This window comes from Crinia signifera, chromosome 7 (assembly GCF_055691185.1).
Source record: "Crinia signifera chromosome 7, ASM5569118v1, whole genome shotgun sequence".
Lineage (NCBI taxonomy): Eukaryota > Metazoa > Chordata > Amphibia > Anura > Myobatrachidae > Crinia > Crinia signifera.
The window spans coordinates 149,742,126-149,757,590 of NC_139223.1; the positions used below are offsets into that span (position 1 = coordinate 149,742,126).

Consider the following 15,465-nt stretch of genomic DNA (forward strand, 5'->3'; position numbering starts at 1 on the left):
TTTATTATTTATGTTATTGAATGTGGGTGCGGCCTGCAGTATGTAGGTCGCACCATACGCTGTTTACATGTTAGGTTTCTCGAACATAGGCGCAACATTCTTGGAGGCCTTAAAAACCACCCCCTCTCTAGACATGTCCTGAGTTGCCAAGGAAGCTCACTTAGGAATGTAGAAGTCAAAGCCATCGAACAAGTGGTAAGCACCAGTAGGGGGGGCGACAGATTCAATAGGCTATGTGGCAGAGAAGCCTATTGGATCTTTTGCCTTAATACCATGGTGCCGAAAGGACTAAACGACACGATAGAGTTAAACAACATTTAGAACACCAGCTGCTGTCTCTTCATTCTGCGGGTTTGCGGGAGGGGTGGGAGGGGACCTGTTATGTCATCGGAGGTTGGGGGGAGGGGGTTGAGGGAGGGGGGCGGGAGGGTAAGAACGGAATTATATTGTGAATTAATTATCTACATGATGTATATGTTGGTGGAACTCTTCTGTAAAAGTAGGGAAGAGAAAAATATCATCAATTTTGAAAAAAAACAAATATATATCATGAACAGAGGAATTTCTTGCTCTCTCCTCATTTGACTTTGTTTTATTTCTATGTTGATTTTTATATTTATTTTTATGTTTATATTTATTTTTGTGAAACATTTTTTGTGGACATAGAATATCTCTCCTCTTTTTTATATATTTCTTATATATTCATTATTCCGATTTGATGAATTGGGGATTTTTCGATCCATTTATATTTGTACCATATTAATGTTTATGCACATTCTCCCCACAACTATATGGTTGGAGTATTTAGTCTATATTGATTAATAATTCTGCTTATGCTAAACATCGTTCTTGTTGAACTGATAAGATGAAATTGATTTTTAGTCATATCTCGCTCTATTTATAAAATAATGTCTGAACATGCTTTTTAAATAAATATTATGTGTTATATGTTATGTGTTATATGTTAATGTTACATTCCCCACCATGAGTCGATTGATTGGCGATTCAAATGTCTGCGCTGTGTATCTCCTCATAAAGGGGAGAATGCACCCACGTGTGGAGATTACAAGGAAATATAAACAAACCCATCACCGTGACAACCATCGGGATTACAAGGAAGTAAGACGCCGGGCGTAATCATCCACAGCGTGATAGAGGCTGGTCATGTATGTATGGAGAGCGGCTATTGCCGCGATGACGTAGCCGTAAATGACGCGGCACGACATAGCCGGAAACAACGCGGCAATAATGATATGGATGAAATAGAGGCTTGACCCGCACAGCGGGCGCATGCGCAGACTGTGATAATCTGCCATAAAAGGCGGAAGTCACCAAACAGTATTATACCACTCCTGAGGAAGCCGCTGACACAGTTATCGAGGCGGAGAAACGCGTAGAGAGGTCAGAGGGGACATCTTCTTGGCTACAAACAAAGACCCACCAATTGCTCTTTGATAAGACCGGTTACTAGGGACTGCACCAACGGTCGGAGACAACATCGTGGTTTCTACAAAAGCCTTAAAGGAACACCCCATCCCTGCCTCAAGTCTGGTGATAAACCTAAGTATATTCTACCCTTGCATATGCATAACAAAATTAACTTTTGAGCTATAACTAACAAGCGCTTGCATGCATGCAGTAAAATCACTAACCAGTTTGGTTGAGATGGGAATGGACTAACAGCTTTATTTATGTTGTGAGTCTTGTTTGTCTAATGTGGCCAAGAAATTGTTTATTATTATATTTTTTTAAATAAATTACTTCTATATTCAACACAGCGCTGTACCATATTCTTTCTTTCTTTTTTGCTCGAACCACCTCAAGGGGTTTAGGTAATTTCCCCTTTTGGTACAGCTGCAGTGTAGAATATTTTAATCAGCGCTCAGTATCATTTGTATTTCTTTTTTCCTATTAGCCAACAGGATTGCCTTCTTCCTCACTGTGTCACAGCCCCAGGCACTCGGCTGGCAGCGTGGGCAGATGACCTTCCGTTCCGTTCGAGAGCCTGTCCAGCAGGCTCCGAGCATCTCACTTCTGCTTCTCTCCCCGCCCGGCTTCTCCCTCACTGCGCAAACCGCCCGGCTTCTCCCTCACTGCGCAACCCACCCGGCTTCTCCCTCACTGTGCTCCCCCTCACTGCGCAACCCGCCCGGCTCCTCTTTCACTGCACAACCCGCCCGGCTTCTCCCTCACTGAGCGACCTGCACGGCTTCTCCCTCACTGCGCTCCCCTCACTGCGCAACCCATCCGGCTTCTCCCTCACTGCCTACCCGCCTGGCTTCTCCCTCACTGCCTACCCGCCCGGCTTCTCCCTCCCTGAGCTACACGCCCGGCTTCTCCCTCACTGCTCTACCCACCCGGCTCCTCCCTCACTGAGCTACCCCGTGACCCCCCCCCCCGCACGACTCCCCACGCTCCCAGTGATGGCGCGCACATGCAGGTGGCTGCCACGGCTCACTAATAAAATAATAAAACTACAGGTTGGTGCAGGGGATTGCTTGCTGTCCATGGGCCCCCCAGCCACTGAGCCCCATAGCAGCTGCACGCTCGGTAGTTCCGCCACTGGATGACATAGGAACTACTGTATGCAACTATAAAAGGAACGGAATGGGATCATTCGTCAGACTGCATTTAGGTCTACAGTCATTAGGTCGACCCCACTAGGTCGACTGGCAGGAAGGTCGACCTGACTTAAGGTCGACATGGGCCAAGGTCGACATGACTTAAGGTCGAATTTGCATAAAGGTCGACATGAGGAAGGTCGACTGGTCATAAGGTCGACATGGGTTTTTCACTGTTTTTTGATCCGAATGTCGACACAGTCGACATGGACACAGTTGGCAATGAGAATCGGACCCTCGCATCGCTCGCTTCGCTCGCAATGCTTCGGGCACGGTGCCTCGCTGCGCTCGGCAGACTATTTTATTCTCCCACCACGCCCTAGTGGATGGTAGGGCATGAAATACCGCCTGTCGGCACATGTCGGCTCAAAAAACAGTGAAAAACCCATGTCGACCTTATGACCAGTCGACCTTCCTCATGTCGACCTTTATGCAAATTCGACCTTAAGTCATGTCGACCTTTGCCCATGTCGACCTTAAGTCAGGTCGACCTTCCTGCCAGTCGACCTAGTGGGGTCGACCTAATGAGTGTAGACCTAAGTTCATTCTAATAGATGACCGCATCCCAAAAGGAACATGACATAATTATGCTTTAAGTCACATAGCAATACTAAGAATAACTCCTTGACAGACTATATGAACATTATGAATCAAAACAACAGTTCCCAGCAGCTACTGTCTAATCCTGAGAGGCAATTTGGAGTTAGTCTTTTATATTTTCTTTCTTTAACTACGGTTCATTAGCACTGTGCCCTGAACACTGTCCATCATACAGAATTATAATGGTGGAATTTAGCACAATGATCTGTGAATCAATGTGGTTAAAGAAAATATGCTGTTCCCTTACTGCTAATCAATATAAATGTTTCACAGCGAAATATGTCATAATCTTATTTTACTTCTAATTTTGCCTGATCTCATTATGATGGAATTTCACATCCCAGGAAACCTACAGTATGACGTTCAAGTAGAATATTAATATGAAGAGGAAATATTTAAATCAATGATTGTTCTACTGATTTTTTTTTTTAAACAAGGGCCCTGCTCGTGTTCTCTACAGAAAATATGTACAGAATAAGTAACCTACTATTAATAAGTACATATTTACTGTTGTGGGTTCCTTTGCACAGATATTACTTTGTACAAGTCACACATTTGACCCTTTTACAGATTATAATATAGCATTTATATTAAATGTGTCAGTAACATGTTCACTTAACTTAAGAGTTGAGCATTGGAAACACATTTAGGCTGGGTACACAATAGACAACATTTTGTGCATTCTCGTGGGTCACCAGCAATAACCCCCGGGAGATGTGGTTACCAAGGGCCACGCTTCTAATTGAACCGTTCTGTCTTTGATGGTGTGGGCAAGTGTATATGAAATTGTCTATGCCGGCTCCCCCACAAGGTCCCGCTGCCCATGATGTCATTCTGGGTACCAGCTTAATAATACCTCTTTCACATTGCAAACCTGGGTCGAATTGCCCGGTTAGCAACCCAGGTTACAAGAATTGGTGGTTTTTACCTATGGGCTGCAGGGCTGCAGCCCCCCCCAGGTACAATCCGCATCTGTAGTGAAGCCAGATGCAGTCTATGAGACTGCTCTGGCTTCACTGTGACTGGCAGTGACTTCCTAATGGAAGTCCGACCTGCCAGAACCCAAGGCAGTCCCAAAGGGAGGTGTTCCCTCCCTCCGGGATGCCTTTATGGGCTGCTGCGTGGCAGCTCATAAGTTCCGGGGTCTGCTCATGTACAGTAGCTACACCGGTACTGCCCGGTGCCTGTCATCTGTATTGTACAAGCTGTTGCTGAAGCAGCCCATAGAAGCTGGCCGCATGCGCAGTACAGAGGTCGGTATTGCACATGTGCCAGTCCCGGTGCCTGTCATCATTGTACAGGATTTAGAGAGTGCGCGGTGGGGACCAGGGGGAGCGGCGGCATGGGGAGGGGTGCTGTGCTGGCTTCACGGCAGACCTCTCCTACCATAAGGTACGAGCCACCACTGGTTATAAGCCGTGGTGCTTCCACACGCACCTCAACCTGGGTGCATACATCACCAACCCAGCAATAACCAAAGTCTGAGGTGCGATATGAAAGGAGTATAAGTAATGTATATTATAATGCAAAATTAAAACTCTATAGATCCTTGAAGTCACAACTGAATAATGTGACCATTTACAATCTCATGCAAGTTAACTAATATGAAACATTTGGAATTGGAGAATTTTAGGCTCCAACACGAGATAGAATGGGAAATCCCACCACTAAAAGGAACAATGTCCTTCTGAACTATTTCACTGCACAGGCCAGGAGATGACAGACTGTAGCTGTATACAGTGGTGGATTTCCCACTATGACCATGCCCAGGGGTGACATTTGCTAGGGGGTGCAACACAGCATGTTGCCATGCATGACAGCGCTGTTATTTTTTATTCTGACTTTGTCATTACAAATTATGTTTTTATTTTGTTATTGGCAGAGCAGAAGGGGACAATTGTCAGTAAATTGTGGTGGTCAAAGGGGAGAGGTTGGGTATGTTTTGGCAGTCCGGAGGCAGTGGGACCAATCCAAACATAGGATGAGAGATTCAGAAAGCGAGAGATTTGGGAAGAAGTCTCCAGTTTTTTTAAAGCGGCAATCATTTACTTCAAATCAAAATGGCTTTGCCGTGTAAATGATTGCCGCTTTAAAAAAACTGGAGATTTCTTAACAAATCTCTCACTCTCTGATTCTCTCATCATATTACATTTCACCCCACATGTCCATCTCCAATTTGGACAGTAAGCTGCAAAGTCCCTAATAAAATTTCATGATGTTAATGCATTGTTGAAGGCATATATTTGGCAATTCTGTGCTATTTCTGACCCGTGCACATTATTTAAATTTGTGCAGAGAAAGAACAATTTATTTTGACCAATATACCTACAGAACTCCTCAGGCTGTTATTAATGGGTGCCTGATGACTCATCGACAGTCGAAATCCGTATACTGACACTGAAATGCAGACTGTTCAACAGGGGATCCTGACAAACAGGGGATATTCTCCCTCGTTGGGGTCCACGACTCATAAAGAGGGAAAATAGAACCTGTGACAAGCAAAGCGAGACACTGAGCTCGCAGTGTGGCAGACTACTGGCAGCTGGGATTCTGATGTCGGTATACTGACCATCAGGATCCTGACCATCAGCCCGTCATACCACACCTATCTTTAATATCAATCAATTAGGTCAAGATATAATAGTCTGTGATCTCAGTGATATACATGCTAACTTTTATAGCTCCATACACACGGAGCGATTGGCTGCTGAGCGATATATCGCTCAGCAACCAAATTGCTGAGTGTCCCGTTTTAATCAGCGACCAGCTGGGGGAAGCTGCTGGTCGCAGGATACCTGTAAATCGCAGACTTGGAACTTAACCCTTTGAGTGCCAAGTGAATGTGCCAAAATAGGTGGGAAAATTACCAAGCAAACATTTTTATGTATCATAATGAACTGTAATCAGGGATGTAACTCCTAGAAGCAATGGAGGCTCTAGCCTCCGGGCTCCAAGCCCTGAAGGGGCACCTGCATGTAAAGCAGCACCTGTGTGGTCCACCTGTAATTAATTGGCTCTATACCAGGAGCAATGCTAACATCTGCAATAGGAGATATGATGGTTCCTGCCTGGTACCACTCAGCCTGTGCTACAGGAAGCAATGCTGTTAGACTCTGAGATGTCATGCACAGGTGAATGTTGTCAAACAACATATTTGGGGTGGGGGGGCAACAAACTCCAATTTACTTCTGGGTGATTTGAGATGAACTTACGCCCCTGCCCATAATTTTACCTTATATATGAAATGTGAGCGATGCTGGTATTTTTCATAGTATCTCATAGAGAAAAAGTAACACTTTGCCCACTGTTGAACTATCAGAAATAAGCCTTTTAAGCTGGGTACACATCAGACAAGATTTTATAACAATATGCACGATAAAGATATTGTTAACAATATTTTAGCGCATTTCATCTATTGTTTACGCACTCAATTGTTAATGTGCACTCCTGCAGTTCTCTTTGGTATACAGTAGCAACATTGGATGTACCGTGGTTATATATTTATTATTGTAATATTCTAATAGGCCAATGATCCAAATTTCAAAATCTATTTTAGACAACCTTTGGATTTAATAAATACTGTAATTATTAATTTACGCTACTGGAACAGTGAACAGACAATTATTTTAATGACTAAAAAGCTTTTCAAAAGATCATAAAGGAACTGATAAGGCTGATGATCGAATTGGCTTCATCTGGATATCACACTTAAAAAAAAAAAAAAAAAAAGTGTACACTGGATCACATGCAAATTGTTCTGGTTCTATGTGAGGAGTGAACGGATGTGAACTCTTCCGCTATCATGCAGTGCCCCTGCGAATTCACCCCACCTCAATAAGGCAGCAACATCAGTAAATAAATGTTTTTTTTACAGTCAAATAGTACATTTTGATTAACCAACCCATTCATTATGTTGTGTAAGAAGTGGCGTACCTACTAGATTTGCACCCCCTGCCAAAAATTTCGTCAGCACCCCCAAAATAAAATTAACCCCCACCCATTCCTGCCTTACCCCTTTGCATGCTGTTTCTGTGGCAGGGACCCCTAGATCTGGTCTGCAGTCCCGGCTCCCCTCCTGGCTCCTGCTGCTATTGAAAACAGACCATCACAAAATGTCTGCCCACATACAGCAGATAGTTTTTGAGGATGCTAGAGGAGCGGAAGCAGCAGAAGCCAAGAGGTGAGCCGGGACCGCAGACAAGTCAATCTGTGGGTCCTGGCCACAGATGCAGCAGGTCCTGGCAGCAGCGTTACAATAGCCCCACAGACCCCCGGCGGCCACACTTACACAGCTCCTCCCTGCCACAATGGGGTCTGCAGCACTATTGTTACGCTACTGTGTGTAAGGCAGAAGTTATCACTGATATCTCCTTATTATGGGGCCTACACACGGGGAGATATGCTGAGCATTCTGAGCAATGCTAGATCGCTCAGAATGCTCAGCAAGATCTTTCATCCCACAGCGCTCTGTGCTGAGCGATCTGTCAGGGCCAGTGTTCTCTGGTGAGAACACTGGCCCTCGCAGGGTCCCCACATTGTGATCACTATTCCCCCGCACAGAAAGTGATGTAGGGGCATTTTCTAAACGAAAATGCCCCTAAATCACTACTTGTGTAGGCCCCATTACACTTCACCCCTGAAAGTGACCACTGTCCTCATATGCCATGTAACAAGTTCTGGAACAGCATTTTGACTCAACTATGGTGTGTAACTGTACATAAACCTGAGATAGAATACAGGCCATGAAAGTATTCAAAAGGCAGCTTGTGTTGGAGAGGAATCTTTTCAGAACCCTCTCTGCTGGGTTCATATCCCTATCTACAGCATCTGGCACTGAAGCCAAAGGAGCTTCAGTAAAACATTCGCAGTTGCAAGAACGGTACTTGTGAATTATCACGGCGCCTAAGTTTCTTACGTACGGCACCGTAGGAAAATCGCATCGCATGGGCCATTTTAACGGGTGTGCGATGTGATCCGATTTTCCTATGTAATTTATTCATTGCTCTCTTAGCCCGGGGAGATCACATCGCACCTCCCGCATATATAGGGTGTATGATGCCATTACATTACCTATACAATTATATCATCATTGTATGACATACAATGAGGTTTTAGGCACCCCCCCTCCCCCAGTATCCACGCCACCCCGAAGCGTGGCGAGCGGCGGCGGAACGCGTCCTCTGACCTTTTCATATCCCTACTATCCACGACGGCGTGGAGTTGAATATATATAGTGTGGCGAGCGCAGCGAGACCGAAGCGCAGACAGCGTGACAGACCCGGTAACGCGGAGAGAAGAGGCCTCCGGAGGAAGACGCCGCGCTGCCGCACAGAGCCAGGAGAGCCGGCGGAGACACGGAGTGGGGCAACGCTGCGCCTGCAGTGCCCCAACTAGTGTGCCCCGGCGAAGAGGACCGGCCCAGCAGAGACGCCAGCGGGGTGAAGGAGCAGAGCCGCCGATCGCTGCAGCTGCATCCTGATGTCAGGTACCCTCCCGCAGGCCAGTCCACCACCAGCCAGCCCCAGAGTGGTCCCTCATATCGACCTCGAGTAGGTCAAGCTCCAGAACTGCCCCCTTTCTGATCAGCCCAGGGGGAACCAGGCCACAACGCCACCCTCCCTGCTTACCACAGTGTGGCTTCAGTGCTGCCACCCCCCAAACAACCAGCAGCTTCACCCCAGCGTCCCTCTCCTTGTCTGCAGGGACATAAACTCAGGACCGCCAGCCCCCCCACCCGGGAGAACAAGAGATCTGACGGACCTGGAGCGCCCCGAAGACGCGAGGTAAGAGGCAAATTCCTCCCTTGTATTCCGGTGCACCACATCTCTTTTGGCGTCACACAGAACAGGATCCGGGTGCATCAGGAGAGTGACAGCTCGGTGAAAGATGGAGCAGCAACAAGGCGGAGGGGCGGCACAGCCGCCAAACCCACAGAATCAAGAACAGGACGTTCAAGACGTAGAAGATGCGACACCGGCCGCGGCCATCACCCTACCGTACTATTTCGGAGCCCCGTGGCTCCTGACCTATAGCGGAGACGATGACCAGCTACAGAAAACCCCATTTGCGGACTTCAGGAACAACATAGAATCCACGTTCCGGATGTATAAGCCTAGCGAACGGCAGAAGGTGGAAATGCTGATGGGGCAGCTGACTGGATCGGCGCGCAGAGAAGTGGCCTCATGGTCAACAGAAGATAGAAAAAGTGCGACAGACATGCTAAAGAAAATCTTCACGACATTTGAAACAAAGACCATCCCTGAGCTGAAGATGAAATTGTATGCTCGCAAGCAACAGCCAAATGAGTCCCTACGGGACTACGCCCTGAGCCTACAGGAGACGTTAAAGGCTATCCAAGCAGTGGACCCGGAGGAGGTGCGAAACGCCGACGAGGCCTTAACAGTTCAATTTGTCGAAGGGGTGGCCCAAGAAAATGTCAAGGTCCAGTTACGGCTGCTGAGGTCACAGATACCTGGCAAGACCTTCCGGGACTTCAAGACGGCGGCCCTCGCTATCCTTGATTAACCCTAAAAATAGGGAAGAGGGGTATCCAGAACTGATCGGCTTCAAAGAAGGAGCGAACTCAACCGGAGCCACAGCCAGTTCCACTGACAGGGCAAAACGGACCCAAGGCTTGGCGGTGCAAGGTGGCCAGCAGCCCGACAGAGATGCGATGCAGACGCTCCAGAAGCAAATGGAGGAACTGGCCGTTGGGATGGCGGAGATGCAGAGAGAAATGCGTCGGATGGCAAGTGCACCGGCACAGAGCTATGCAGAACCAAGATGGAGAACCGAAAGACGAAGTCCGGCCCGAAGCAGGTGGGAACCGCCCCGAGAGTATGGGCGGCAGCCTCCCGACCGGTTGGAGGGGCAGGGACGTCCAACGTACTACCAAAGCCAGGAGGCCGGAAGCACAGAGAGAGACGAAGATTTAAACACCGACACCCCGAGGTCGAGGGCCGAACCTCGGGGAGCACGGGAAGCTTAGGTCCAGCCCCAGAAGATGGGCAGGCTTGCTATGGCAGACAATGCTATATCAGTGCGAGCGAATCACCTGCCACATCAGATCCTTACTCATCAGCCCGCGTAAAGAACCAGGGAATGGTGGTCTGGTTCCATGTACGACGGGGGTACGGTTTTATCAATTGTGCTGATACAGAAAGGGATGTCTTCGTCCACTTCACAGCTATCCCAAAGAAGAATGCGAGAGATCTTTACAGAAGCCTCGAAGCCGGGGAGCCGGTGGAGTTCGACATCATCAGGGGAAGAAAGGGCCTCCGGGCAGTCGACGTCACTGGCCCTGGTGGCGTTCCAGTCAGAGGCACCCGATATGCCGCAAGAAGAGAGCGCCGTTGGAATTACCCAAGCCACAGAGGTCATCCACGGTACTACCCCCCGAAAGATCCGCCCCAACAGAGTGGTGTGTACCCCGAAGGAACAGAAGATGGGGTAGGAAGAAGTAACGGGAAAGCGTACGGATGTGGCCAACAGAGTTCACAGGTTCGAGTACAGAGCGAACCAATGAGGAGGAAGCGGTCACATACCAAAGTGAACTCAAAACGGGGGCTGAACTCGAGCGCAGTTGAATCCATGTTAATAGTGGCAGGTGGCCAGACCTCGGAGTTCGACGGCGCCTCTCCAGCATCGGCCCATAGAAGTCAGCGTAGGCTCCGCCTAAGACAGGACCAGAAGCTAAAAGAAGCACCAAAGGATGGTGGGGGTGAAGAGCCGAAGAGTGAAGCGGTCCTCTCGCCTCCGCTGCCCACTGACCCTCTCGAGCTATTAATGACGTTGGGCTGGTCCATTATGCCACGGCAAACCCAGCCTAGGCTGCCAGTTGAATTACGTGAGGCCGAGGAGGTGGCCCCCGAGCCTGAGCTAAGGTGCTCCGAAAGGAGTACTCGGGGTACACTTCCCCGGCGATACCAGGATTAGATTTTTTTTGCCTGTAACCTATTGTTTGTTTGTATGTATTATAGACTGACAGCACTGTTATCGTTATCATTGTGAGCGTAAAGCAAAGGAGTTCAATTACCCGTTGTGTAATGATGCGCGGGGACACGCATCCGGAAAAGCGGGGGTGAATGTGGTGCCCCAACACCCCTGCAGGACGCAAGGGGTTAACTGTGTCCAAAACCCCTGCAGGACGCGAGGGGTTAACTGTTCCCCGGGGCTTCGTGCTTAAGGGGGTGATTGACAGGCAGGGAGAGCAGGGGATTGGCGGAGAGGAGGAGTCTGGAGGACGACGAGGAAGAGAACAGAGAAGCCCCACGTGTGTGAAGAGGTAGAGCCGAGCAGCGTGACCGTCGGTGGACCGGAGCGTGTAGCAGAGCGGAGAAGACCGGGCGGCTGAGGAGAAGAGGAAAAGGGAAGGCACCCGCCAGCATCACCGCCAGCTTGCAGAGACCCCAGCGCAGACAGCGTGACAGACCCGGTGACGCGGAGAGAAGAGGCCTCCGGAGGAAGACGCCGCGCTGCCGCACAGAGCCAGGAGAGCCGGCGGAGACACGGAGTGGGGCAACGCTGCGCCTGCAGTGCCCCCACTAGTGTGCCCCGGCGAAGAGGACCGGCCCAGCAGAGACGCCAGCGGGGTGAAGGAGCAGAGCCGCCGATCATGACGGGCAGGAGCCTGCAGCTGCATCCTGATGTCAGGTACCCTCCCGCAGGCCAGTCCACCACCAGCCAGCCCCAGAGTGGTCCCTCATATCGACCTCGAGTAGGTCAAGCTCCAGAACTGCCCCCTTACTGATCAGCCCAGGGGGAACCAGGCCACAACGCCACCCTCCCTGCTTACCACAGTGTGGCTTCAGTGCTGCCACCCCCCAAACAACCAGCAGCTTCACCCCAGCGTCCCTCTCCTTGTCTGCAGGGACATAAACTCAGGACCGCCAGCCCCCCCACCCGGGAGAACAAGAGATCCGACGGACCTGGAGCGCCCCGAAGACGCGAGGTAAGAGGCGAATTCCTCCCTTGTATTCCGGTGCACCACATATCCCCTATAGTTTATATATAAATCTAAATTCCAGTGCTGCCAGAAAAACAAAACAAGGAATAACAGGATGGTTGTATCTAAAAATATATTTTTATTCATGCAATATATAAGTGATTGTAAGATTTACTCCCACCTCAGAATCAGACCCTCTGTTCTTAGCAATGTCTCAGACTCTATGGGGGATATGCAATCCTCCACTGCTATTTCCGACGGGGGAAATAGCGGTGGGTGCCTATTTAATGCTGTCTTTACCAACAGCATTGAAGAGGCATCACGGCAGAACGAGCCCGACTTTAAAAGCTGTCGGCCCCGTTCTGCCAATAATGGCTGTGGATTGTCGCGATCCCGGCCGTAGCTTGACAATCCACTTCCGTTTGCACAGACACGCCCCCTTTTCCCCGATCGGCAGGCGGGACATTGAATCCCGCCTGCTGGTTTGCTGTCGGGCAAACCAAAAACTGCCAGGATCACGGCTGTCAGGATGGACCGACAGTCGTGATCCAGGATTGCATATCACCCTAAGGTTGGTATGGAGGGACAAGAACCGGGCTCCCAATCCTACACCGGCTGAGCCCTGTGCAAGTTCAGTTGGACAACTGCACCCACAGACTCTTTGCTGCCCATTGCTGTCACACAGCATATAAGGTTGAGTGCTGCTTTCCAGCAAGACAAACCTCTTTAAATTCCTTAAAGTAAATTTTCATACAATGCTGAAAATAAGATGTTAATTGTTTTTTGCAATTCCTTTTTTTTTTCTTAGTAATGTCATGCAACATTATCATTTATAACGAGTAAGACATTAAACGTGATTTAGTTAGTTTCAGGGCTACAGTGAAATTAGTTTTCTTTATCAGTGACTGAAGGCTATACAAGCAAGTAAAATAGACAAGCAAGTCAAATAGATTAGTGTTACAAAAACCAAACTTTTCCATTTATTCTATTCTCTTCAAAACAAACAAAAGTAATTATGTGATTAGCTTGACTTGTTTAATGTTATAAAATCGTTGAATGTAGATGAATTTACAACACTCACTTATTGCTATTATACTGTTATAAAAATGGTTAGTAAAATTAAAACTTACCATTTTTGTCCATGGAATGAGGCTCTGACTGTTTCTTTCCTATGTCAGCAAATGAGCGCACAATAGGGATTCTGTTGCTTAACTTCTTTTGGTTTTGGTGATGATGCTGTTTGAGTAGTGCTTCGTGAACTCTATGACGGATGTCTTCACTTAGCTGTCCAGATGATACTTGCTGATCCAAAATCATATCTGTCATAAAAACAAATTGGATTTATTATTCAAACTACTTTTATTGTCATACATATAAACCTTGACCATTTCAAGAAAGACATTATTCAAATACAGTATCTCATAATAATACATTAAGACCTGAATATTCATTAAGGCCTGCGGGCAGTGCCAGATTGAGCCTTCGGGGGGCCCGGGGCACTTTAGACAGGGGGGCCCCCTTGCACTTGTCACAAACTGCATGGGGGAATATTACACTGTCAAAACACAGAGTAAAGGCAGTATAAACTTGGTCGATGGGTAACTTCAAGGGATATATATATATATATATATATATATATATATATATATATATATATATATATATATATATATATATATATATGTACTCTTTACTTAGTTGGGCGCCCGTCGCCGTTTCCCATTGAAACCCATGTTAAACATGGAAATCGTGTCGGTCGCGTCGCGGCCGGCCATAAATGTACCCGCTATGCCCGCGACGCGATGCTCCCGATTTGCCATAGGAATCAATGTTAAAAGGCCCGATGGACACGATTTTACTGTTAAATGCCTCAATGGACCCGATTTGCCCATAGGAATCAATGTTAAATGGGCCACAGAGCCCAAATAGGCACAATTAACCCTTAAATGTCCCCCCCAATTTTTAACGCCACCCCACGATCCACGCCAACCCGAAGCGTGGCGAGCGCAGCGAGCCCGCGAGGGGCGGCGGTACGCGTCCTCCGACCTTTTCATGCCCTACTATCCACTAGGGCGTGGAGTGAGAATAGAATAGTGTGGCGAGCGCAGCGAGCCACCGAGCCCGAAGCGTGGCGAGCGCAGCGAGCCCCGCGAGGGGACGCGGATACCTTCACAGGTAGACGCGTCCCCTCGCGGGCTTCACAGGTGTCCGTGGCGACGCGGACACCTGTGAAGCCCGCGAGGGGACGCGTCTACCTGTGAAGGTATCCGCGTCCCCTCGCGGGGCTCGCTGCGCTCGCCACGCTTCGGGCTCGGTGGCTCGCTGCGCTCGCCACACTATTCTATTCTCACTCCACGCCCTAGTGGATAGTAGGGCATGAAAAGGTCGGAGGACGCGTACCGCCGCCCCTCGCGGGCTCGCTGCGCTCGCCACGCTTCGGGTTGGCGTGGATCGTGGGGTGGCGTTAAAAATTGGGGGGGACATTTAAGGGTTAATTGTGCCTATTTGGGCTCTGTGGCCCATTTAACATTGATTCCTATGGCCAAATCGGGTCCATTGAGGCATTTAACAGTAAAATCGCGGTCAATCAGCCTTTTTAACATTGTTCCCTATGAGAAAATCGTGGTCATCGCGGTCATCGCGGGCATCGCGATTTACCCGCGATGCCCGCGATGACCGTGATTTTTACCCCCGACGCCCGCGATTTCAATCGCTGGCGCCCATCTAGGTAAAGAGTACCTATATATATATATATATATATATATATATATATATATATATATATATATATATATATATATATATAGATAAACAGGCTGGGAAACCTGGCACTCAATAGCAGCATAAAAAGTCCAATACAGGGTACAAAAGCTGGGGTGCCTTCCTTTGTTAATCACAGGGATCAGCATACAACAGGAACAGAATGGAGGCGGCACTCGGCAGACTGCATAAACAACTATCCTTTAATCCGACATGTTTCGGGGTTACCCCCCGTCGTCAGGGACAATATAGCAAGACAAACATCCAATGCACAGTACACAGAATAAATAGCCCCACATCAGATACAAAACCCGCCCCCAACAAGCAATCACTTACCAATACTCTGCACCTGCCGGGCAGAGGTCCGTACCGCGCCATCAGCGTGGACCGGAAAGTCCCGCTGCTGCAGTCGTCCTCCCACGCCCGACAGCTGAGCCACTTAGTTCCCCCGCCAGGACGCCATCCCGACTGCTGTATACGCCGGCTCTGAAGCTGGCGGGCGGCAAGATAGTAACACTGCCCGACTTCCGCCAACCCCTG

General features: G+C 48.6%; 1 protein-coding gene across 4 annotated transcripts in view; it reads right to left on the reverse strand.

Moving 5' to 3' along the window:
* Positions 1 to 15,465, reverse strand: part of SLC4A10 (solute carrier family 4 member 10) — a 293,099-nt gene that overhangs the window by 102,640 nt on the left and 174,994 nt on the right. For all 4 annotated transcript variants that reach the window (XM_083153947.1, XM_083153946.1, XM_083153949.1 and 1 more), the window contains exon 6: positions 13,296 to 13,484. In XM_083153947.1, the coding sequence (XP_083010073.1) occupies positions 13,296 to 13,484 (189 nt within the window). The remainder of the gene's footprint in view (positions 1 to 13,295; positions 13,485 to 15,465) is intronic.